This window comes from Pyxicephalus adspersus, chromosome 12 (genome assembly GCF_032062135.1).
Source record: "Pyxicephalus adspersus chromosome 12, UCB_Pads_2.0, whole genome shotgun sequence".
Classification (NCBI taxonomy): Eukaryota; Metazoa; Chordata; class Amphibia; order Anura; family Pyxicephalidae; genus Pyxicephalus; species Pyxicephalus adspersus.
This window is the reverse complement of record NC_092869.1, coordinates 32731484-32758741: the sequence shown is the minus strand read 5'-3', so window position 1 is coordinate 32758741 and position 27258 is coordinate 32731484. Positions and strand designations below refer to the sequence as shown.

Here is a 27258-nt window from a genome sequence, read left to right as displayed (position 1 = left end):
TATCTTTTGGTGTCAGTAGTTGCAATCACACACAGGAAACAAACATGCAGATAACTGGGTGGCAATTAGCCGAACACCTGAGCTGCGTTCTCATTCTGAGCCAGGGATTCTGGAATGATCTTCCTCGTCCTAATCGGCTTGCTCTTACTTTCTGTTCATTTAAGGAGCACTCAAAACCCATTTTTTCAAACATGCCTACAAATATTCTTCTGTCTTTTGGAACCCATACTACTTCACACCACTCCATATCTCCCCTCCTATTGTGTGATACTTCCCCCACCTCTTAGATTGTAAGCTCTTTGGGGCAGGGTCATCTCCTCCTCCTGTGTCACTGTCTGTATCTGTCTGTCATTTGAAACCCCTATTTAATGTACAACGCTGCATAATATGTTGGTGCTATATAAATCCTCTTTATTAACATTATTATAGGCAGAGAATCAAAACACCAACCAAGCAAGGTTTTTTTATAACCAAATCTGAAATAAAAGCTTGCATAATCTATCAGTTGTCTTTAAGGGTACTTTCTTACAGAAAGACTGTACAATTATTTTATTACTCCCACCTGCAGAACAGAAGGGGGACATCGTAATCTGAAGTGTACTGGCAGAAGTTTGGCAGAACTGGGAATAGTTGGTGTTGATGTCTCACTGCTGGAGTGCCTAAGAAACAAAAAAAAGGTCCATTCCCTGATAGACATATAAGGACTGATTTACTAAAGGATTTTAGGTTGTTCACTTACCAAGGTAAATGTTTGCCTTGCAAAGAATAACCAATCACATGCATGGATATCTAAAAACCAAGATTTTTCCTTGCTCGTCATTGGATAATTGAAGTTAGCAAAGCTTCATCTCATTTACTAAGGTAGGTGAAAAACCCCTTGAAAGGAAATAAAACAGCCTTTTAGTAAAGCAATATTTACATATTGGAATGTTTACATATTGGAATATTAACTTCACTAATCATATATGGTACAGGAAGAGAGTAAACATGTAAATGGCACTTTAAATATTAGGTCTGGACAACAGTAAGTAAGTAATGTTGTTGACTTAATAAAGAAGTTTAGGGTGTTTTCTTCGCAAAGTCAATTATCTTGTTGCATGGGATACATGAATGTATAATACTGAATGTGGTGAACATCAAATCATAATACCAAAAACATGATTTTGCTTACATGTGATTAGAGAGGTAAGTCAGCAGAGCTTCTTCTCATTTACTAAGCTAAGTCATCAGTCCAAACTTCTTTAGTAAATCAACCCAATTTTTTAGCTCTTGGCAAAGCGATCAAAGTGATACAGTTGTACGCACACTTGTGATATTATGCAATTTCTTATTCCAACTGAAGTTTTCCCTTAATAAAACATTTAGTTACATTAAACTTCCTGGACATTCTTATACAGTGAGTACATGGCTTGTATTGGAGCCCTCTCACCTTTGTGTAATGCTGTATATTACTTTTTATCAGTGTGTGACATAAACTCCATTACATAAAGCACATACATTGCACCAGACATTCTTCTAGCCCTCTCAGATAAAAAGGTAGATGATAAGTGAAGGTTACTTGAACTCACTTTGAGATTAAATATCTGAGGCACCATATCTAGAAAACTGAACAAGTGATTACTAGAGGTGAATGTTTATCCATCAACAGAACATTTATTCCATCAACAGAAATATGGCCTGCGGTGAACTGCAGTGTTGTGTTGGGGCCTGAACCATGGTCCAAGCCACTCCCATTCTGTTAAATAGGAACCATGTTTTGCACATGGCTGTGGAAGATTATGCCATGATTACCTGTCGTGCAGTCCGCTGCTCCTGCGTGCACAGCAGCAGTGCACCTAGGGGTAACACAGGAGTGACCATTCATGCCATTTTCCAGTGCGAGTGTGAACAAGCCCTTACTTCGAAGAATTTCTGATACATCCAAGTTTATCCAAGCTGAAACGCTGAACCACTCACCAACTTTCCTATGCCCTAGAGTTTCCATGATGGTGATATCACTGCATTTCATCTTTGTTTTGGACCTTGTGACCAACTGTTCCTGATATAGGGGACTGTTTCACTTTCAGATCCAAGTCCCTTTCCCCCCCTTTCCTCCTCAGTTGTCCCTCTTTTTGGAACATACAATCTTGTAGTGCATTCCTGTGGTGGTTTGCTGGAGGACATGTGTGGTAAAGCTGAGTTGCCTTAGGCTGGGCCTACATAAATGCGGCCCCTAAAGCCACATAGATGTGCATTGTACTGTGTGCTTCAGCTGGGCTACCTACCACATGGCAAGTGTGAACTTTTCTTTTTTCTTTACCTATGCCTATGCCTATGTACACCAGCAAGATGTGTTGGGATGTCTATCAAAATGCACCAACATTTGTAACAAGCTTTACCTTGTGTTGCCACTCCACACAGATGTGAACCCCCCCCCATGGTGTATTGGTATGACATTCAACACTGCAACATGCAAATGCATGTAATGATTGTTAACAGCAACAGTGGTCAGCCAGCATTGTCTAGGGGCAAAGTCAAAGAGTGCCCATTACCTTATGGATGTTGTAATGCCATGAGTATAACCAGTATAACCTGTTAGGTTAACGTGAGACTGGCCAAAAGAAACCAAAAAGCACTCCACTAAACTATTGCAATCACAACAGATCAATAAGTGATTATGTGTGCAGAACCATGCCATTCTATGTTATAGACAAAACAGAAAGGTGAAGGATCATTGTCATCCTAGGACTGGAAGTGTGCAGCTGTAAATCATTTGTATGGCAAAGGGCCAACTTTGCATTTATAGAACAAACACAGCCTCACCAAACAGGGCCATCCACTCCAAACTGCACAAAGCTGTTTTGGCCTTGTCAGACATCATCACTGCAGCCCGCATCTGCACTGTGCAGAAGGAAAATATGGAAACCTGATCTCCGCTCCACCATTCTCCATCCCCTACAGCATTTATAGAATTGCTTGAAGGAACATGAACACAATGATAATGGCAAGCCTGGGCTGGAAAACACAGAAACATATAATTAACAGTTCCAGTTAACACCATTTATCTCCTGGGCACATAACATTATTTTCTCTGTGTGACCTGTGAGATGTGAATGAAAGTCAGAATAGAAAACAAAAGCACTAATTACAAAAAATAATCTCCATCTAAAACACATAATATGGTGGTTGGGTACATTCTTTGTAATTAATGGCCCTGGTAGGATTGCATTTCAGGTCATCAGTCATTTAAAGTCCAACAAAATCCAAAATTGTGAAAGGAAAATTTTAATTGGAAGCAGGCTGATAAGTGAATGCAAACAGGTACAGAAGTAAAGTGCTGAACAAGATATCTTATTCATGGGCCAAGTGTGCTTGTACACTGTTAGAGGGTCACTCAGATGGTCGCCATGTGACACCCAAAGAAGTAACAACAATAGATGCCAGATTATATTTCCCAGCATTTCAATTGAAACCATGTGCCTGCATTGGGGAAGCAGGAAGAAGGTGGTGAACATCTGTTTGATCTCAATCTATTTATGAATATCGAAAAGGTGTGAGAGGTCCTGGCTGTGTGAATAGGTGCAGGAACAATTTGTTTTTGATTATGTTGAGTTCAGATCCAAAGGTAATACCCATAATATACGCTAATTAATATAACTGCCTTAAAGTGGACCTAAATCCTTGTTTACACAATCAGTAAGTGTCTACAGCATAGTTTCTGATTATGGCACACTTATCTTTTTGTAGGTGCCCTGCAGGAACCTGTAGTTCACCAAAACCATTATCTTTGTCACTGATTCCACCATGGATTTCCAAGTCCATAGTGATTTTCTTCAGCCATTTGACGGCCATTGATGATGTAACTGTGTATGTGGAGATGTCCTGGTGTCTGGGTCTATACTCAGTGTTGCCACATAGAAAGCTGGGCTCTATACCATGCAGTGTAGGAAAAAAAAAAAAAAAAGCCACCAGGACCCAGAGAGAAGATTTCTGGTAAAAGAGATTTCTTTTGCAAAAAAAACTCCTAGTAAGTTGTTTAGTAAGTTTATGTTCACTTCAAGAATTTACCTTTTTCTATGTTGGGTTAAGTTGCGCTTGTAGTCACAGAATGGAAATAATTTGGCATTTCTACGTTGAGCTCCATGATTTACGTACACAACCTAGAGCGACACCAGTTCATCTATAGATGGAAGAGCACAGACTGATATTCACTCATTATACTAAGGGCCAGTGCAGGATTTGCTTTTGCTAGCTATCTTGTGCTTAAGGACAAAGGAGGGCGGCCATGATGATAAGGAAAAGGTCGTTGGTGGGAGCCATGATGGTTGTGGGCTGAATGACTCAATGCGAAATGCATTTATATATTAAAATGGTAATAGCAGTAAAAATGCCACTCCTAGTGGCCATAGCATATCCAGGTGGCCATGTGAGAGATATAGCTGTTAATGATGAGTCGGGTTAGTGGAATACCAGAGAGGAGGAGGTTACAGTAGTCCAGACGAGACAAGATAAAAGTGTGTACAAGGAGTTTGGAGATCTCTGAGACAGCTAGGGGAAGATTTTTGAGATGTTGAGCAGGACCTGGAAATGTTCTGAATATGCGGAGTAAATGAGAGGCAGAATCAAAGGTGACGCCAAGACAATGTGTCTGAGGGGAGGGCTGAATAACAGTGTTGTTAACAGTTAGGAATATGTCAGGGGGAGATTTAGAATGTGGGGGGTGATGAGTTCTGTTTTATCCAGGTTGAGTTTTTGAAATCTGTCAGCCATCCATGACGAGATGGCCAACAGGCAGCATGAAACCTTATACAGGACTGAGGGAGACAACTCAGGGGTGGGTTGCCTGGGAAACTTGGTATTCCTGGCTTTCTTTGCGTATGCCAGGATAAATGAACTCCTTTGGCCCTGCATGGGAATTACATAATCCTGGCACTGCCAGTCAAGATGACCGGAGATTGGAAAATGGCAGAAGAGGAGAAGCAAGATGGCGGCGCCTGTCTCTGGAATGTGGACAAGTGCTTCATCCTGGGTTTAGTTTAATTTAATAATCTCCATTATTGATGTCAGTGGATACAATAATAAAAAAAAATACATTGGTGCAGTTAATTCCTGATTATAACCCCAGAATTATTGACGGTAGATATAATATTTAATTCCCAGCAGTGTTGATGTTAGTATACATTGTAAGCTCTTTGGGTCAGGGTTCTCTCCTCCAGTGTCACTGTCTGTATTCATTTGTGATTTGCAACCCCTATTTAATGTACAGCACTGCATAATATGTTGGCGCTATATAAATCCTGTTTAATATTAATAATAATAAAAAAATTAATATTTAATTCTCAGCAGTGTTGGTGTTAGTATACATGGGTGATAGAATGTCCTAAACTTGGTAGTCAGTGGTGAGGGAAGGATGCATTTGTGTCACTAGGGTCTGTCAAGGGGCATTGGTGGTTTGTGAAGGTGCATATTTGGTGCTCTGGGGTGGTATGAAGCATTTCTGCTCAGCAGGGGCGGGGAAATCTGTGGTGCTTGGACATGAAGTGCCATACAAAAGGGTATTTTATTATCAGGGAGTCAGTTCAGGGACAAATGTTGAAGTTCTCTGACACCTCAGTGACGGCTGACACTTATTTTACAGATTGACAACAATATTCACAGCACTGTCATTGGTTTCTTTGACAACGCTGTCAGAGCCTCGACTCACAATCTGAGGTACTTGGAGCAGATAGCCACGCCCAATCACGTGACCAGTCCCGGGCAGGACCCGCCCCCTCCTCCAGTCACTGTCTGCTGTGTGGCGAGGCCGGAGCCGCTGCTGAGATTGAGCCCGGCGGGCGGGCTGGACGTACAGCCGGCAGGATGCGGGGCGCGATAGCGGCGGCTTTTACCGGGCTGCAGCAGCTCTCTCACTCCTTACAGGACCCGGAGAAGGTGGCCGCCTTCCAGCAGCTGTGCGGGGTGCAGAGGCCGCCAAAGGAGAAAGAAGAAGAGAAGAAGACGGAATGTCACCCCAATGGGGTGGAGAACGGTACTGCCATCCGGCGGCGGGGTGAGGAGAAGCAGGCGCAGCGGAGGAACTCTCTGACAGGAGAGGAGGGCCAGCAATTCATTATAAAGAACCGGCTGCTCTATTACCTGTTCACTATCGGTACCGAGCTGGGCAACGAGCTCTTCTACATCTCCTTCTTCCCCTTCTGGATCTGGAATGTGGACCCGTACGTGGGCCGGAGGGTGATCGTCATTTGGGTTTGGGTCATGTATCTGGGCCAGTGCACCAAGGATGTCATCCGCTGGCCCCGGCCACCCTCCCCGCCGGTCATCAAGCTGGAGGTCTTCTATAACTCCGAGTACGGCATGCCATCCACCCATGCCATGTCCGGCACCGCCATCCCCCTCGCGCTCCTGCTGCTCTCCCTGGGCAGATGGCAGGTAAGATGGTGCTGGAGGTAACCCATGGGCACAACTCATCCACTATGGGGTGACCAATTATTACAATATTCAGCCACAACAATTATTAGTCCGCACTGATGGTTGTAAGGTGCCACATGGGCAAAACTGATTCTCTGCCATGGGGTCACCAATGTATGCCATGTTAGAATCAGAAAACATGTCACTGGTCTAGGGCTGGTGGGGGGTAGGAAGATGCCAGAGGTCCCACATGGTTATAGCGGCTAGAGGTCCTCCATAATAGGGTCACCCCAATTTAGATTATTGGTCCAGGGCTGATGGGGGGTAGTAGGCTGCCAGTGGCCATCCACTATGGGGTCACTTCTTCATTATAGATTCCAAACACCAATTCAAACTTTTGGTCCAGGACTGATGGTGGGTAGGAATGTGCCGAAAGTTCCTCATAGTCAGAGCCGCTGGACATCCTCTACTATGGGGTCACCAATATATTTTGTTATAGATTCCATAACACCTGTTTAGAATTGGTCCTGAACTGATAGTAGTTAGGAAAGTGCCAGAGGTTCCTCATGGTCAGATCCGCTGGAAGTCCTCCCCTATAGGATCACCTACCTATGCTATTATAGAATCAGAACACCAATTCAGACTATTATTATTATTATTATTATTAGGTTCAGTATTGATGATAGTTAAAAAGGTTCCAGATATCCCTGGTCAGAATTGATAGGGGTGCTGCACTATGGGGTCATCTATGTATGCTAATATTGATTCAGAACACCAGTTGAGACTATTAGTCCAGGACTCACAGTGGTCATAAAAGTGCCAGAGGTTCCTCATGGTCAGAACTGCTAGAGGCCCTCAACTATGGGGTCATCAATGTATGCTATTATAGATTTAGAATATTGGTGCAGGAATGATGGTGGGTAAGAAGGTGCCAGATGTCACTCATGGTCAAGGTCCTTCACAATAGGGTCACCTCACTGTTATAGATTCAGAACACTAGCCCAGGCCTGATGGTGGGTAAGGAAGTTCCAGATGTTACTCCAGGTCAGAGCTGTTCGAAGTTCAATACTTGCCTATGTATGCTAATATAGATTGCAGACCATTGACCCAGAACAGGTGGTGGGTAAGATTGTCACTTTTTGCTCTTGGAGTCATGCTTATTAAGATTGTGCCTGGTACATCTGATCAGAGCTGATCGAGGTCCTCCAATTTGGGGTTACCTATGTACACTATTATCGATTCAGAACACCAGTTCAGGAGTGATTGTGGGTAAGAAGGTACCAGACGTCTTCTGCTATGCAGTCATCTGTGTATGCTGTTATAGATTCAGAACACTAATTCACACTCTTGATCCAGGACTGATGACAGTTAAGATGATGCCAGGAGGTCTACTTGATTAGAACAGATTGAGGTCCGCTCAGGTACTCAGGGGTCACCTTTCTATGTTACAGATTCACAAACACATTTAAGACTATTATAATAGTATATAGAGTTAGTTTTATATTTCAGTTACATGTGGTGTCAGGAGTCTTCCATCTGCACCTTGTGAGTCTGTGTAGTCCTTCTATTCCTGATGCGAAGGGGGTGGTGTTCTATAGGTTAGCAGAAATGAAGTACCAGCTTAGAATAATATTACAGAGCATCTGACGTTAATAGGGGCCAGATTCACCTTCTGAATTCAGAACTATGGAAGCTGCAAGATATCAGTCACTCAGATCTGTGCCAGATCAGAATTTTGTGTTATTGTTTAAGATCTGGACAATGTTATTCTCATTCAGTTCCTCCTTTTTAGAGGACACTTCTCTAATTGAGCGGAAATTCAGAATGTTATGCCATCTAAGAAAGGTGCCAGAGGACTATCTTCTGAGCTGTACCACATGTTCCTCTCGAGTTTTTCCACCCATGAGCACTACTGTAGGTTAGTAGACATTGAGTACCTGCTCAGAATCTGAGAACAGGGTGGATGGCTGGGAAAGAAAGAGTGTGTGTGTGTGAGAGAGAGAGTGTGAGAGAGAGAGTGTGAGAGAGAGAGTGTGAGAGAGAGAGTGTGAGAGAGAGAGTGTGAGAGAGAGAGTGTGTGTGAGAGAGAGAGTGTGTGTGAGAGAGAGTGTGTGTGTGTGTGTGTGTCACTTTTGTATGTTAGTGAGATTTCAGAGTGCTAGTTCAGAATCTTGGGCCAGGCAATTCACAGGATGGAATGTGTATAGAATATTGGTCTTAACTACTATGTTGTGTGATGTGAGCCTGAGAAGTTGTATTTAAGGTATCCAGAATCCTAATGTAACTCATTTCTCCACACAAAGGTGCAATATTGATTTGTAGTGCAGAAACTGGATAGCAAATTAACATTTTGGTCAACTGGTAGTCCCAGGATGTGCTAGACTCCTTTGAGCCTTTGTAATTTCCACAGCCTTGTGCCTATATGATAGTGGAAATTAAATATACTTGTTTGTATTTTTTGCTGTGGCAGGGAGAAGGGATGGTGGTCCACCTTATCACTGAATCCTGATCTTTAAGCTGCTAGTGTATTTCCACCACTTAAAGCGGAAGTAAACCCAACATTTCTTCCATCGTGTCCTGCGTCGTCCCGGTATCCGTCTTTGGCCCGGCACAGAGGGAGTCACAGGCATTGCCATATTCTCCTTTCTTCTTCTGCATTCTTCTTCCTACGTCACCTGATCTTGTACTGTGCAGGCGCGAGATTGGTTTATGTAGATTGGGAAAAACTATTTTTTTTCGCTGTTGATGAAAGGACTGCGCATGAATTAAGAGGGGAAGTGTTGCACCCTTTAAAAAAAATGATATGGCAGTTACAAAAAAACAAAACACTAACAAAAAGAATTTTCAGAATTTTTACTTTAAATAAAAGGGTTGTCTACCCTTTTATGTAAAGTGAGAATTCTGAGTTTAGGTATGTTTATTGCATGGTTGAGTGCATCTGCATGGTTTAATTTTGCACCGTCATGTCTAGTGATGTGTGTTTACTAAATATTGTTACTAAATATAGTCTATAATTTTGCCCAAAGTTAATTGCAGTGCCAACTCCGCAATTTATGCCCTTTAGCAAGTAGAATACAGTTCATACCCATACTGGTTTATTGTACAGCTGATTTTCTTGCAATTGATAAAAATTCAATTGGCAAGCAGAATGTTTATACATGAGTATAAAGGCCAAAGACTGATAAATGTGCTGGGAACATTTAGGGTTGCCATGATGATTTTTTTTTAGAATCACAACAATTTTTCATGCTCAGCGTGTTTACTATTAACAAGTACCACTTCCTTGGATGTTGTTTTCATCAATTCATATGTAATCAGATGATTGAGTTCTGTGAAAAAGCCCACGAGTTGGAAATGAGTGGTGAGGGGCAAGTTGAATAGAGAATTGTTTTTTGTTTAAGAAACCCTTTGATGACCTGAAAGCAAATTTTGCTTTTGTTTGTTTTGAGTGGGATAAAAGTTAGAAGTAGTGATGAGTGGAATTACTGACGTCCAAATGCATTATAATTGATTTCAGTGGAGAATTAAGGGGGGAGAATGCTTAGCGGGTGAATCCATTTAGACACAATCCAGCAGAATTAGCTATATGGTGGAATGTCATTGATTTCTTTGGAAATTCGGCAAAGCATGGAATCAATTTTGGGGAAGTGCATCTCCACTTCTTTGTTAGAACCTCCTATGAACCTATGATAATAAATTGCTGCATGGGGTGGGGAGACAAATGGTCTCTTCTAACCAAATCCAGACCGAATCCCCCCCCCCCCGAGAAAAAAAAAAACAAATGGTGCAAAAACGATACTACAATTTTTAAATAATATTTTTAAAAGATCTTCAATATTAAATAAAATGACACAAAAATAAACAAATTACATTGGGAGATCTGGATGCTTTTTTAGTAGGCAAGATAATGGAGTGTCTTTCAAATAAGTATCCATTGCTATCTCGTAAGTCATTGGTACTTTGTAATCTCGTCAATAAATCTAATGCTAGTGTTATGCTTACAATGTACACATTGTCCTCTGCATTTGTCACAATTGTAGCATTGAAGAAAAAAAAAACTCCTAAAATATCAGCAGCATAGGATATGCATTTCTATTTTTAAGAAGAATCTAATTGTTTCTTTCTTGCATATCTCTACATTTTGAGTTCAGATCCACACTGAAGTAGTGTGTACAGTACTGTGATTGTAATCTAAACCTTATTTTATGAGTTTATGTAGATTGTATGACATATACTGTCATGCAGTATTAAAATTAGAATACAGAAAGTTAGAGGTGTTCTTTGTCCCTTTCATGGGTGTGAACAAATCATACCAGACCGATTTAAAGATGCTTACATTTTGACTTTTTGCTGTTATAACTGAACAATCACATGAGTGGGGATGAATACGTGTGCTATGTTCACACAAGCAGTAGGAACAGGCATCCCAAGTGTCATCCATCTGTTGGCACCTTGCTAGCTGCTGGGTTGACCCAATTTCTGTACTGGTCCCTAATGTACCAGCGTTCAAATATTTTCCAGCTGGGTCCACTGAATTGCCACACTTAATGTTAGGGATCACATATGACTGCTACATAAAGCATCCCAGCCATAGGCTTAGTTCACAGGCTTACCAAAGCAATACTAAGTGTTTTTATGATGTCCAAAAATAGGGAGAGAACCATTGTATAAGTTTTGATACCACAGCTGTATCTAACAGAATACTACAGTATGTTGCAAGCTGTATATTTCAGAAAATGCTTTCCATCCCACCGGATATTACATTTGACAGTCAGCATTTCACGGGAGATAAGGTGTCTCACCCAGTGACCTTTACCCATGATTGTCACATGGTTCAATCTGTTTAAAAAAGGATTTCTGCACAGCTTCAGTGTTCATCATTCCACTGGTCTTTCCTTCTTTATATGATAAGGGTGTGTAGGACGCTGATAGTTTATCCAGTCATAGAGTCTGCTGCATTCTGACCTTTGCTGTAGATTGTCAGACAAAATACAGAGAGCTTTTGTTATTCTTGTGCTACATTAGTTATAAGTAGTCCTTCCCCCTGTAGTTCTGTCTGTCTAAAGGCTTCCCAAAAGCCTAAATATGAAGAGCTCGTTTATACCTGTTAGGGTTTTTGTACACATGTTTCTAGGGCAGCCTTTTTTGACATGGGGGAATTCTTGAACAAACTTCCAGGTGTTCAGGGGACCCCTGATATAATTATTATATCCACAGCTCACAGTATATTAGCTTGGTGGTCATAATGCCTCTTACATTGCTGGACAATGAGAAGAATATCACCTTACAGATAGCCAAAAAAAGCATTGGTGTCAGTGGTAACTGATCTGAGAGGTACAAATTGCTCATTGCTCAAGGAAGCCGTAGTAGCCTCTGGAGGAGCCCTAAGGTTCCATAAAACGCTTAGAAAAACTTTACTAGGACGTCCCAAAAGTCATTTTTCTGTTGACTATAGCTAACCATGAGCCCTGTGTCCGTAGATTTCTTGAGTGCTATATCTGCTTGCCATAAGCAGTGCTTTGCATTTGAAAAGAAAAGAAATTGTCTGCTTGCATTGGAATATCCACTACCATGGCACATCCAGATTTTTTTCTTCAGGGTTCAGTGAACCTTGTATGGAACATTAGCACGGTCTGTTTGAGATTTGCTTATCACACCCTCACACAACCAGCATTTACTGTGCCTTCTTCATCTGTCAGTGAATGTGTATAGACATTCACACCATGAAGACAGTTGATGTGCCATGTTGGTGGTATATACCACTTTGCTTACTGTAACCCCCTCAAAAAGAAATAAAAATTAAAAAAGGGTCAGTGAATACAGATTCCTCCATACATGTGGAGAAAAGATGTTTTTACGGTGAACGTGCTGTTCTATGGTGTAGGACAGAAACTCCCAAGATATTACGTACAAATATTTCAATGTAGACGCATTCGGTGATGTATCCAGGACATGTTAGCTTCCAGTGTTGTAAGAAATCTGTTTATTTAGCTATATATAGCTTTGTACCAACAGACTTTGTTGCCCACAGCTTGTCCTATGTCATGTTTTATCTTAATTAGAATGAGAAACAGAATGTAGAATAGTTATAATACTGTTAGTATTCATCTTTTGGGAATTACATCTGAGAATGGAAAAAGCCTTATCTGTTCCACACAGGCATCCAGCAAAAAGAGATGCAGGGACTGAAAAGACAAAGTATATTTTGTGTCTTTCCCATTTCTTTTTTGTTGCATCTTTGTAAACCACTTGTCTGTTTGCAGAAAATCCTAATAGCTGTGCAAGTGCATTCTGATTAGAATGAAGAATTTCAGATAATTGCCATTAGGGATGCTATGTCTGTTTGGCACTAGTCTGATGCCTCTCTTTATGTTCTGAAATGGAGCAGTGCAATAAATAAAACATTTATGTATGGACAAGTTCTAAAAGATTTCTCTTATGTAGTATATTACACAAACTCATAGTTGCTTTGTTTCATAAAGCGCTTTGTACTGTTTGTACCTGCTGCTAGCCAACCTCAGACACTTCCTGTGTGCATGCAATCCATTACTGATGGTGATTGCAGTGAACCATGTCTGTCTGATTTGTTTAAATGTTTTTTAATACTGTAATTGAACCTCACACATACAATATTTAACAGTGGAACATAGTCTTCATCCAATTACAGTTCCATCTGTAGGCTAAAGAATTATTTTTTCAATAAAGCTTCCAGCTTGTATGTAATAACTGTGTCATAGCTGGCATATGGACAACATTTTTAGGATCAATCCCAGTTCCCTGCTGTCCTTGGAGACTTGGCACCACAGCTTTTCAGTTGAGATCCACCATTGATGTCAATTGTTGGCTGGTGGCTCTAAGAGGTAAATTAATAATATCTTTCACAGCGGTTATCCTATACAGATTGCAAGTGAGAGTGGATTTAAATGAGGAATTTTGAGGAACAGAGAAAACTAGCAAAGGGGTGGATAAAGGTTGAACATTATTCTCTAAGAACACTAAAGGACATTGATAACCTTAATTCCTAGCCTAGAAAGGAATGTAGAGTGCTTGAGGGAGAAAGTTTAAATGTTTATGAATGAAAGGGATTGTCCCACTGAGCTCCATCTTCCAAGTCTCTTAAGATATAATTGAGAGGTAATTTATTTAAGGATGAAAAAAAGTACAGACCAGCTTGAGACTTACCTTTCTAGGAGCAGTACATGCGGTCTCCCTAAAATGTTGTGCATTTTGGGCTTAAAGCATAGGTCCCATTTTAAAGCAAAGCTACAAACACAAACACTGCTTGGGTCTTAGGCATGTACACACATCAGATGATCCTCGCCCGAGACGAATGGTAATGCTCATCTCGGGTGAGAATCTATCATGTTGAGATGGATCCAAGAACGATGATCTGGAATGATCTCTATGCAAGGCAAATGAGGATTGCACAGCGAGGTGTTGCTCACTCGTCCTACCTACTTGATAGAATAAAATGGCGGTGTGTACAGCATTTGTTCGTTCATCTGTCACTATCTTACACAAAAAGTTTACATGTGTACTCAGGCACTTTACATGTGTGCCTTAGGTCTGTGCTTTTATTTCACAACTTGGTCTTGCTTTGGTTGCTTCCTTATTCTTCATTGCCATATGTGTGTGGTTTTCCTTTTTATATCTGAGCTATGCACCTCTCCTATCCACAGCACAAAGCAGTTCCCCACCATACCTCCTTCTGTGCGGAAATTGCAACAGTTGCATAAGTCTCACGTTCACATTACTTATTTATGGGGAACCAAGAGTTTCCACGTCTCGTTTAGATTATGCTTAATGAGAGTGCAGCATTTGATATTCATCCAATGTAATTAAAAAGTTGTTGGTAGTTTAGGTAAACGTGTAATGAATCATCACCATCTGTTAGTCTGTGCCATGTGTTCTGTTCTGTGCTGCCACAAGATTCAACAAGGGTGCAAAACAATGACAGTAGGAAGTTTCGTCCATGTCTGGATAGTAAATTTAATTACATGTCTGAAGATTTAGTTTCTGTATATGTATCGTACATCTTCAATATATTCTGTACTGATAAACATTTTCTTAAGAATTGTTGTTTCACATAAAGAGCTTTTAGATAAGTGCATTTACAATAACTGTGTAATTAATTTTGTGGCCGGTTGCTTTCTGCTTTCCCAGAATTGTAACCCTACTAACCCTGCCACTAATGAATGATTGTTTTGTCATTTTTGCAGTGGATGTGCATGAAAGAACAAAGCTGTCTTTGTTGTGTAAATGTGAATTGTTGGCTCAATTAAATGTGTTTAGAAAACCTGCTTTTAGCATTCACCTGTGAATGTAGCATACCAACCCGCCATTGGAAGACCCCCTTATTTTCTGTTTGTGGTAATAGCAGAACTGCATGCACAATATAAAAGAAAACATAAAATAAAAGCACACAGATGAATGTGAAAAAAATAAGTAAATCCTATTTTTAAATAAGTAGGGTTAGTACTAGAGCTCCACTTTAACCCATTGTTATCTTCTAAACATAGCTATTGTTCTCCTCTGTACACAACACAAACCGGGAGAGAGATGGTAGAAATAGGGACCAGATGTGTGAGAAGGAACACGTTGCTGAGGTGAAAGAGTAGAAGAATTCTCTCATGAGTCTGCTTCTGCTCCTTTTCTGTCCAGTCCTAGGGACAAGAAGGTAACCTAACCATAAGACATGAGACAGCAGCACTGAAAAGTCAGGCCACCAAATTGGCTCTTCTGTGTGGTAGGGTTGTGTAATTTGGAGGAATAGATGTACATAAATACTTTTTGGCAGGCTGAAAAACTCATACTTGTGTATTTACATGTTTGCATGAAGCCTTAGGGAACTAATATATTTATATTTATATATAAGTTCTGCCAGCTAACATTGACTCTGTGTTTGAGGTATTAACATTCTTGCAGACAATGTCATACAATTCCTTAAACTGCTCCTTAAGCCCCACCGTTTACTCTGTATAAATATTGACTTCACAAAATTAGTTATTGGGATATCCCTGGGCTCCAGAGGTGAAGTGCATTGCTGTGTTTTATTATACAGCGCTGTATAATATGTTAGAGCTTTATTTAGTATTAAGTTTAGTATTACAGTGAATTTGATAAGGGCAGATACATTATATTGTGTTCTATGGACAGCTTGTGTTGCTTTTTTTGTCTTCCAGTGACAGGTCCACTTTTTATTTTTACAGTAGTTATAAAATATTATTATTATATAAAATATTAGAATTGTTTTTTTAGTTGTTAAAAGATAAAACTTTAAAAGCCAGTTGGATGATTCACAATTCTGGCAGAGACGACATAATCTCAAATTTTTGGCAATTCCCCAACTGATTGTAGTGTGCCATTCTCCTGCCAGCTCAAACACTTTCTAATCAATTCTGGACACAGATTCCAGAACTTTAAATAGGTGGAGGGATGGTAATGGAGACAATCCACTGAATTTTTCTTTTCAGGCAATAAGTGTCAAGGTCATGTACTCAGACATGTTATTGGATTATTGGAGGAACACTGACAAAAATGAGAATACGTTGGTGTGGTTTGCAAAAATAATGCTAGATTGTAGGCTCTTCTGGGGGCTGGTATATAATAAAGCATTGGTACTGTCATACAGATGGGTATACATACATTTAAAGTAGATAAAATGTTCCTTAATTATATAGCTGCATGTACCAGCAGTCAGATATATTTATCCTCTATGGTAATTGCCTGCAAAAAAGTCATTTGTAAGAGCAAATGCTATACATGTTAATGTTTCTCACAATACCTATTTATCCCCATTTTTTCTCAGAAAGTCCGTACGATCACTACCATTGCTCAGGCAATATTCAGGGTCAAAATTTGTATGAAGATTCTGACCCATAAAGGAGTCATGTAAATTTATACAGACGCCTTTATATTGTCATCTGCATGTACATATAATAGCAACACATCAGCCCCTGCTGCCGCTTCTTCTATGTACACCTCAGGTGATTCTCGCCTCAGGGTTGGTATAGGACGAGAATCTGATGTGTGTACGTAGCCCAAGAAGTGGCAGCTCGTCCAACGTTGTTTATGGATCCGTCCTGGCGGCTCCACGAACAAGAAGCGATCGTAATACAAGTGAAGAGGAGAAATCGCAGTGGGGGGCTGTTCTGTCGTTCTTCCCCCTCCCCTCTCCATAAAGCAGAACATTGCTGTATGTACGAAGCTCGTTCAGTCTTTTGTAGTTGGAAAGGATTGTTAAAAGATCCTTTATTACGACAATTATTGAGCGTGTGTACGTAGCCTTAAAGCAGAACTAAACTTGGTGGGTGGTGAGCTTCTGCTATATATACATAGAATACTTGCAGAATATGGTACATACTTATCCGTATGCAGCCACCCTGCTGCAATAGCAGGTCCAGGACATCCTCAGAAGTCTTTTGATGGCCATTGAACCCTGTCTATCTCAACAGAACCACCTATCAGAAGCAGTGTGTTGTAGTGATTACTGGGAGGGGAAAAACCTAGGATAGATAGATAGAATTTTCAAATATTACATTGCAGTATTGTGTTAGGATTTTATTCTTGTTGATTTTCAAAATGTTTCATGGTTAATCTTGGGGGGGGGGGTGTAAATATTTACATATATTAACATACTTTTGTGGTTTTTAGTTTCAGAACCAAATGTTTAAAACCAGAAGCTTCTGTTTGCAAAATATTCTGATAATAGAATCTGCAGAAAACATTTTGGAGTCTATATACAAATTCACACAACTTTCACCCAGGTTTGCAGATTTTCCGGTTGAGTCAAATTATAAAAGGTGTAAAATTCATGTGTGAAGACATTTAGAAATGAACCTCTAAATATAATGATGTTCCGGTTCTCTGAAGATGTGTAGGAGGTTTCTCTATTAACGCTTCTATTTATTATCCGTAGATAATGCTCTTGCAGACGTGAAATTGTAGGTTATACGTTACTTATTTATCTACAAACCTTTTAAGTTTTAGTATGTTATACTGACAATTTGTTTTCTTCTTCTTTCAAGTATCCATTTGTTTATGGGCTGCTCCTCGCCATGGGCTGGTGTTCCTTGGTGTGCCTTAGTCGTATTTATATGGGAATGCATTCCGTTTTGGTAAGCCAATAAACACTTTTACTTCCTTGCAAACAGTCCAATGCCGGGCCACGCATAGGCATAGAGGCTGCTGGTCTATAGACGTGAGTGATGCCAGGAATTGTAGTAGCTGCGCTTTTTCAATGCAGAGGCGGGCCAGCTGCAAGTCACAATTAGCATTCCTTTGAGGGCCAAAAAAAGGATGTTGCAGGCCAAAGTTTGACACCCCTGACATAAGGAGAAGAGGCAGACCGATAAGCTTTGTCATTCTTCTCTTTTTCCTGTATCAGCATGCTACTTTAATGAACACATATCTGCATGAATTGGTGTTTTTGTTATCTGCCTGGAGTTTGACTTTTACTGTTTAGGAATGCTTTACTTATACGTTTTTTTTTTCTTCTTCTTTTACCAGGATGTTGTAGCTGGCGTCCTATATGCAATTATCATTTTAATAGTCTTCCTACCCGCTCTGGACATTATTGACAATTTCAACCTTACTTATAAGTATTCCCCTCTCATCATCATCAGCCTGCACCTAGCTCTGGGTATTTTCTCCTTTACACTTGACACATGGAGCACTTCCCGTGGGGACACAGCAGAGATCCTCGGCAGCGGAGCTGGAGTCGCCTGCGGGTCCCACGTCAGTTACATGCTGGGCCTCATGGCGGAACCTTTGCCTACTTCAATGCCTTTTATTATTCCGGCTATCACTGTGAACCTACTTGCAAAGGCCTTGTTACGGGTCGTTGTCGGGTTAGTCATCTTGTTACCAATCAGAGCTGTCATGAAGATGGTCACCATCCCGCTGGCTTGCAAAGTTTTTGGTATTCCATGTGATGATATCCGAAAGGCAAGACAACGAATGGAGGTGGAACTCCCATACAGATACCTTACTTACGGGGTAGTTGGATTTTCAGTCATATTCTTTGTCCCTTACTTGTTCACGTGTGTGGGGCTTCAATGATGGTCGATTCCTTTTAGCACAGACATGACAAAAAAAAGAAAGGGTTATGTTGCTCTCCGATGACCTTTTTGTCCCCTAATGACTTTTTTTTGTATAAGGGGAAAACCTAAACGTTTATACGTGGGTCTCGGATCCATCGCTGGGCAGGTATCTATATAATCAGGCCAAACAGAGCTTGCAAATGGTCCATTCTTTTTCATTCTGATTGCAGCTAATAAGAAGCTTAATGTATACTTGTATTTTTTTTTGTTTTCAATTTCTAAAAACAATTTTTTTTCCAATTCAGGTACTGTATTAAACTGCTTGATAATTGTGCCTTTCTTTTGCTAAAAATCACAAACACCATGTATACTGTGATGTAAAGAGAAGCATCCAGAACATGGTGTGATCCAGAAAAATATTTTTGCACGCCGAATGAATGGGCAACTGTTTTAATCAATGTGTATTGTCTAAAAAAAAAAAAAAAAACACACAGAGATAATATCCACCTATCATGTTTTATTAATAATAAAATTAATATATAATAAAAATATCTACCACCCCCCCCTTTTTTTTGTTAGAGTAACAGGGGTGGCTTCTCACTTTACTTTGGAGAGATCTCCTTTTACTCCATGTTTTGCCTTGTGACCATAATTAAAGAATATTCTGCACAATAAATTATTTAAAGCATCCCATACTCTACCAAAAAAATAACAGCAAAAAAATTTTTGGCTTTGGATACATTTGCACCATTTTTTAATTAAGTGAAGTGTATGCAAAACTTTTTTTTGTCTTGCTAAAGGCTATGTACACACGTCAAATAATCATGTTTATCTCGGATGAGAATCTGACATGTGTACAGCAGTCACCTGACGTCATTCATGGATAGCTTATGGCAGAACAATGATCGGGGATGACCACTATGCAAGACAAGGGAGGATAGCTCCCCTCTCCATGTGTGTACAGTTATCTTTTATCTGTCACTGTTTGTATTCCCAGGTATTCCCAGGTTTTTCAGGATGGAACATCTACCAGTGTCCATCCCTTGTCCATCATTCATTGACTTTGAGCATTCTGAGGTTGTCCCACTACGGTACACTATATGCTAAGTGCATTTATATTGAGGGTACAAACAGATGTATTTTGACATCCTTATTCATCTTTGTTGGACCAATTCATGTCAGCAAAGATCTCAAAGACTTGAAGGCACTGTTCAACCCATCAGTGTCTGAACAAAGCTGCAGTGTGATAGTTTTACTGAAGGGAAACTTTTCTCTGCTTTGCCTTATACTAAAAACCCTCCTACAAGCCCATACGTTTATAGATTGTTTACCAGTATCTTGTTTATGTTTCAAGTAACTCCATCTGTGCATTCATCCAAGATTACACACCCTTTGCTATGTAGCCCTCTGCTTGACCTGAGGTAGTCATTCATTGGATAGCAGGTGGCTTGTGTCACAAATTAAAGCTCTTGTAGCAAAGTCCAGTCAATCTTGTGCATAGAGGAGACATAACGGGCAGCACTTTAGGTTTTAGATAGAGTGAAGAAAAAGTTAATTTTAAGGTACCTGTAGACACGAGATGACAGACATGTTTGTGGCCAGATAATAAATTAAAAACATGCCTTTAAAAAGGCTGCTTGGCTAAAAAAAAAGTTGATTTTATAGTGCCCAAGCTTTGCACAAAAAAGGGTTTGTGTATGCCAAATGATCAGTAAATGTTCTTTAAAACAAACCCTTCACTGCTGTAGCTGCAAGCATTGTGGAGAATTTCATCTTCAACATTTACAGAAGCATAAAATTCACAATTTCTTTTCTATGTATTTCCCTAGTGGTTTAACTTTTTTCAACCTGACTATGATACAGAATCTTAGCATCCTGCCAGCCTTTATATTGTCAACAAACACCATTGCCTGTAGGCTGCCAGAAAACAACTACCCAGTAATCCCCAGTAGATCACCAACTTCCACCACATAGATTCCTAAAATTAACTGCATTGACTAAGAGCAGTTAAAATATCTATGTTTTTTCTTCTTTTACAGGCAGTGTGGTGGCATTTAGGTTTTTGGGACATGACATTCAGTGTCTAGGACCATTCAGCTGCAGAACTGCTTCCATAGAATTGAATAGAAATGCACTGCAAGTTGTGATGTGGCTACAATGCATTTGAAAGTGATCTTAAGTATAGCAGGTGGCCCATGGTCCTTTGCAACATATGGCAAGGGAAGCTCAACCACACCAAAACTGCTTTGTGGGGCGTTTTAACAAATGCTCAAGAATGCTTGTCAAACTTTCTCACACTGCTTGAGTGCAGTTTTGATAAAAAAAAAATATTTGTGTTCACACACTTTAGAGACTGTTGATGATTAATTACTTCACATACATGCAGCTACAGAGATCAGTGAGGGCTTCTTGTTTAGCTTCTTTAGTACTTGTTAGGAATATGTACTTTTGCAGTCAGTGTGCTGTACACTTTAAAATATGGCCAAGGCATTGAGGAGCATTGTACTCTACATTGCATGAAGCACACTACAAACATGGTTGTTTAAACTTAGATCAGAAATTATTGGGAGCAACGTAATTACGGTACATAAGTGAACATAAAAATAAAGAAACCATTCAACAGTTTTCACTGTACACAGTTTGTACATTTCATTTTTTTACAGCTGTGGTAACCACACTGTGAGCTCAGTCAGCTGACAAGAATGCTACCTGCTTACTTTCTTTCCTCTAGGTCTTTTACAAAGTTATTTTGTTTTTTTCCAAAGTGGTTTATTCTAGCTATTTACCCGAAAATCATGTAGATAGCCAGACCAAAGGAGCAGTCATGTGCTGCCCCAGCCCTGATCCTTTTGTCTTCCTCTTTTTAATAACAGAAGGGTCTTTTGCAGGATGTCCATGTCACTTGGCAGTGTGTGGGCGAGGTGCTTTTCTTAATGAACCACAATATGATATCGGCAAGAGGGAACAGGCAGGGACCCGCTGTCTTTAATATTTCTGTGGCAGTAGGCTAACAGACGCCCTAGACATAGAATCTGTGATATCAGGGAACCTAGACAACTGATTCATAGGAGTATAACTTCATAATAACAGATGTTTCCTACATGATCAGTTAGGGTGTAATTTCTTTGAATATTTTCCTAGAGATGGGCTTTGGAGATGGTTGGTTACGAGTCCATAGAACTGAGGATGGGTAACCACAAGCTGGGTGATAATACGCACATGTATTGCAGGATTCTCCTCAGAACTTTTTTTTTTTACCAGTGAGTGGAAAGAAGCTGTTACTTTCAGAAACCTCCCAAAAACAGCCGGGTGGCTATTGAAAAGTGCTGGGTGGTGCACCTAGCTAAAAGGGGCTGGGGAGAACACTGTATTGTAAGGAGTACACCACAAAGCCAAACAATTACCAGCCCCCTATTATGGTTAGACATTTATCCTGTGAAGAAGTATAGGTCCACACAAGCAGTTATCTATTTGCTGCTTAGTGATTTAACTGCTTGTTATCAGTACCTCATTTGCAACAGACTAGAATCGGTGTGCTAGGATGTTGGGCAAAAATATAATTGTCCTTAAACCTGAATGTGTTTAGAGTAGGGATTTCAATAGCATCATCCCTATGCTAAACTGGGCTTGTTCGGTTTCTTGAATGTTTATTCTTCACACAAGAGAATAGCATCTATGTTACACAATCCTGTAATGATAATGTTTATTGATGGGCAAAAATAGATATTTTTCTCAAAGGCAATGATTTTAATGAGTTAAGTAGCCCAACTCCCATTTAGATCTTGTGGTGTGTTAATGTTAGCACTCAAGGAACTAGATGGCCACTAAACCATCCAATTTACTTCTTAAAAGAGCCCATACTTGTCCTTGTCATTGGGGCCATTGTGTTGGTACACAGTCATTAGGTTGCTTGGACATTGGTACTTTTTTGGCAGTTTTTACCAGAATGCATTTTTGTCAGGTTTTTTGGCTCACAAAATGGTTGTCCACAACTGTGCTTTAATTTGCATTTACATTTCAATTGTTTTTGTCATTTTGGTATATCTGTAACATTTGAATGGTAAAACAACTGCTACAACTACTAAATATATGGCCAGTGTACTCTTTTTGATTTCAGTCTCTGTGGATTGTTTAAAAACAAGTTTACGTTCAGGTTCAGCACTTGTAGAGCTGATTAGAAAATGACGTCATTGTGTGGTGGCTTGTTCCAGCCAGTAGTTTATCCTTTTCCTTGTAAAGGGAAATTTCCTATTTGCTTCATTCCTTCCTCTATGTAATAAGTAGGGAGGACACACGCATCCCCCTACCTCCACCCCTACTATTTGGTACAATAGTCCCACTTGCCTACTCCTAAAGAGTAATTTTTTTCTAAATTGACACAGCTGTCATTTAAGAATGCAATATATTTTTACCAGCAAGTGATATTTGTAATCTGGATTTACAGTTCTGTATTAAATGAATGTCTTTGGACTGCAATACAGAGGGGGTTACTACATGGTGGGGTCAAATGCAGATAGATTCCTATTGGTTTTTCAGTTCACTCTAAATAAGTCTGTTTTTAGTTTGGAGCAGCTGGTACAGTACTATTCATCAACTCAATGTTTCCTTATGTGATATCCTAATGAATGTGTTTAGAACTATATTTTTTTTCACAAGAATGTACCCAAGACATTTATGTGCTGAGAATGTAAAGAACCTTTCTTTAATGTTTTTCTAATGAACATTTCTATCATGTGCATTCTATCTGTGCATTCTATCTGTGCATTTCCACTCAGCTGCCAAGCAGTTAGCAATATTTTCATTTCATGTGTCCCAAATAAGAATCTATTTATTCTTCTATATCAATTCTCTATTTACAAAGTGTTAATAATATGCTAATTACAGAACTTGTTCTATTTCACATGTATATTTGTTTGGATGTTTCACCCTGTATCACCGAGGAAAAGCAGTCTTTTAAGATACAAAATGCTTTTATTGTAAATGATAATATATGTTGATGTACGATTATATTAAATGCACTGACCTGCCCTTAATTAGGCAGAAATATAAATATATATATGACTTGTAAGATCATAGTGTAAAGAGAAATCTTATCATGGTACGGGGCATTAAAGCAATTGCTAACCATTCATAACAATTAAGTGAGTTCTCCCTTTTTTTGGTAATATATTGCATAGTAATGGTCCACAAACCATTACCATTTTCCTTCTACGTAAAAGTGTGAGAGAGTTGTCAGCGCATTTTACTGCTGTCTGTGATACCAGCAAGGTAGCCATTTTGAAACTTGGCAACAGTACAGTGGAAGGTAAGTAGTTAAAGCATAGTCCTTATCCATAAATGGGGTCTTTTCCAAAAAATAGGGGTCCAACTTAAAATGTATTTTAGACAACCTCCTACAAAGATATTTTTTCTAACCAAATCTTTTCTTGGTGGACATAGGTTTAAAACGCAGTGGCTCCTTACCACAATGTATGTCCATGTCTGCCGTTGAGTAAAGAGATCTTTCCAACCAATGTCAAAGATATGACTGCCAAGCTTCTGCTGGGAGATGTGCTATCATTCTACTTCTTTCTAGAGTTCATTCTTCATTTATTCCTCCAATCCATTACAAGGGCAGTGATACCAATACTTAAATATATGTGTGGTCAAAATAAAAATAGCAGTTGCATTACTTGCACATTTCCCTACATGTTATCTCTTTAATAACACTGCAGGTCTGCAGCCTTCAAGTAATTCATTTTTTAGAGAAATACATTGAGAGTGCACATTAGAGGGAGTCCTAAAAGTTTTCCTCTGAGAGCTGGGGAAGCGCTCCCTGCTTAAATCATGCACTGCCACATACATATTTTGGCTGGCCTAATAAAATGAACCAAATGTAATGACCAATAAACTAGCCTCCATATTGTTTTTAGCAAAGGTTTCATTTAGACGTGTTGTGTCCAACTTTCCTACTCTGTGTCAGATTATTGAAAATCTTCATGATGATACAAGCTCTTATGCAAACTGTGAGATTTGCTGAGGCTTGTTTTACTCGTTTGAGTGTTGTGGTATCCATAAACTGTTCTTAAATCCAATAAGTGGAGCATGCAGGACGTTATTATTTAAGCTGTTTTGTTTGATTGAACCCCACAGCATGCATATACCTTGCAGCTTTTACTTTGCCCAAGATAATCGCTGCCAATACCCATACTGCCTTTAGAACAGAGCACCTTTTGATTGTTAAAGTGGCTCTGTCACCCCGCAAAATCAATTAATCCTAAATGAGATTCCAGACAATAAATATTAAATATCTAAGATAACAGGAAATTAAAGATTGAACATTTCGGAAATAACATTTTTAGGAAAACTATGCCTTTCAGGTTTAATACAATTGACATTGTTCTTCATCCCATTTTAATTTTTATATTTTGCTCAATGGCTCATATGTGTGACAGCGTCACTAACTTCTTCATATTTTTCATATAACTTATATACAATGCTCTTAAATACAATGCACTTCATTGCGGTAGAACCGCAACTATGCAAACGTCTGGGCGTCTTCCAGAGGGCAAATCTTCCTAACTGGGAATTGACAATAATAATGATTGTTTAAACATTTTCTGCTCTGTCACACACAGTGGATAAACAAACTGAAGTGCATGTATATCAGCCTTTCTCTACTAGGGTTTGAAGAAGAAACTCAAACAATGATTGTGGTGCTCTTTTGTTTCCTGGGTTTTCCACATGGTTGTTTCAAGTTCAGGAGCTGGCCTAATCTACAAAGAGCTAATATAGTCTACATCAGCCATTCTCAACCAGGCTTCCCTGGAACCTCGGTGTTCCTCCAGCGTTTGCTTGAATTGTGGCTGACTGATCACCCATTTGATGATGCCTGCATAGTTGTGGGGCCAATATCACTTGGTAGAGCCACCTGCATGAGTCTAATGATGTTTTATTTGGGATTCTGGCCACCACTGAAGGGGCATTCTCTCTACTGGACACCACCTTGGGAAGCTTTTTTTCTACGGACCCCCTAATAAACTGTTTTTTGCAGGAGTTCTTTAGGAACTAAAACAAGGGTTAGAAACGGGTAGAAAGGTTAAAGGTTAGAAAGGTTAAAAAATGCTCATCTACACCTATAATTATGTTTTTGTTTGGGAATAGGAATAATCAGATGAGAAAAGGCTGGAGCTTCTTGCTTCCTCTTCTGCTAAAAACAGACTTTTACCAAACTGGAAATAAGGGAAATTGGAAACCATTAAAAGCTGACCGAATTTTTACATTTTTTTTGTCTCTTTGTTTATTTATCTTCTGTTTATTTCACTTCCTTTACTGGTGAAACATTTTTACCAGACAAGAAGTGAAAGAACCTGTTCAATGGAGCTGCTGACTGCTGTAAAACTTGATGCTGTGACCAAAAACATTTTGGGTATAGATATACATAAGGATCCACTTTAAATGAGCATCTGGGTAAATTACCCAATGCATGCAGGATATATATTTTTAATCAACTGAATAATTTACTAAAGAACCCATTGCATGTATTAGCTAAATTTAGTGCACATGCCTTTTTTTTTTCAAGGCCATTTCACATTAATAATCACACACATATTTAGGTGACCGCGCATTTTAGCACTATTTGTTTATGAACAGAAAAATTGAAATGTTTGTCAGCCTCAAAAGTTACATTTGCTTTTTAATTAGAAATTTAACAGAAATTGTAATGTGATAGGAGATTAAAAAAATGCGTATGGTTGCTCTAAGCCTCTGCTGGGTAATGTCTCTGGCTCTGTTAAAATTACCTGCTTGTTAGGACTTTGATTGGTCATTAAATGTAGGTGATTTCAACAGTGGGACATGAATGAGGGAAAAACTTGAAAATTAAATTAATCTGTTGCCCCTACCAGACAGATTGCACATAGTGTGCTGGAATCCTCGTGGCTCAAATACTACTCTCTTGGCAGGTAATCCAGTGAGATGGGGTATTCTATAACTTGATTGCCTCAGGTTTCTTTAGAGTCAAATATTTACCAGGAAGTTCAGCCCTGAGTTATTTACGGATGAATATGTTTTCTTTTTATTGCACAAGCAAAGTAAATGAATTGTGGACAGGTAGATTAAGGTCGTGGTAGTGTAAGTTTAATAGGCAATCTATGCAACGTTAGCTAAGGCAGCTGTGAGTAATGGCATTTAATGATTTGCTATTCCATGAAGTTTGCACAGTCAGTGACTTCTTCCCTTGCATTGTTCTAGGTAACAGTAATACATTTGTAAGGGAAATCTTATACTTCCCTAATACTGGAAATGCATTTTTAAAACACCTTGGTTCTTTTAACCTCCCTGGCGGTCTAATTATGATAGTATTAATATTACAAAAACAATACATTGTTTTGCATGTAAATTTATTTTACATTGTAGGCCTATAATAAGGAGCTGTGTCCTCATACACCTGGCCACAAAATATAGGTGTGATGAGCAGATGGTCTCAGGTGTGGTTCTTGTTTCGATACCTTTACCATACCTTTGGTTTTGTATGTTTTCAGACTCTTTAATAAAACTATTACTTAGGCTTAATCTACACAAACTGTTAGTTTCCCCTGTGTTTAACCTGAGGGTTTAAAAACCCATGGTTGAAATTCCTATTCATTCCAATGGGCCAGTCTACACCAGGGCATTTGTAAGAGTCATACTTTTGACTATTTAGGAGAATACTCCTTTAAATATATATCGACCATGAACTGAACTGAGTCCTATTGATTTTATTGAAAGCCGTTATAAACCTTTTTATTGTGGTTTACAAGCAGTAAAAGTTTTAAAATGCAACAAATAGTGTTCTCTTTAATGCTCTAAA

The 27258-nt window shown here is 39.4% G+C and overlaps 1 protein-coding gene and 1 long non-coding RNA gene across 2 annotated transcripts; one reads left to right on the top strand and one right to left on the bottom strand.

The window, feature by feature from the left end:
* Positions 1 to 413: 413 nt before the first annotated feature.
* LOC140341670 (uncharacterized) lies at positions 414 to 2988 on the bottom strand. Its single transcript, XR_011922931.1, has 3 exons — positions 2803 to 2988; positions 740 to 876; positions 414 to 659 (listed from the first exon to the last, which is right to left on the bottom strand). It is a non-coding gene; the product is annotated as an uncharacterized lncRNA (long non-coding RNA).
* A 2712-nt stretch (positions 2989 to 5700) lies between these two features.
* Positions 5701 to 23565, top strand: SGPP1 (sphingosine-1-phosphate phosphatase 1). Its single transcript, XM_072428550.1, has 3 exons — positions 5701 to 6408; positions 17415 to 17504; positions 17896 to 23565. The coding sequence occupies exons 1-3, from the start codon at positions 5839 to 5841 to the stop codon at positions 18445 to 18447; spliced, it is 1212 nt and encodes a 403-aa protein (XP_072284651.1). The 5' UTR covers positions 5701 to 5838; the 3' UTR covers positions 18448 to 23565.
* The last annotated feature ends 3693 nt before the right edge of the window (positions 23566 to 27258 follow it).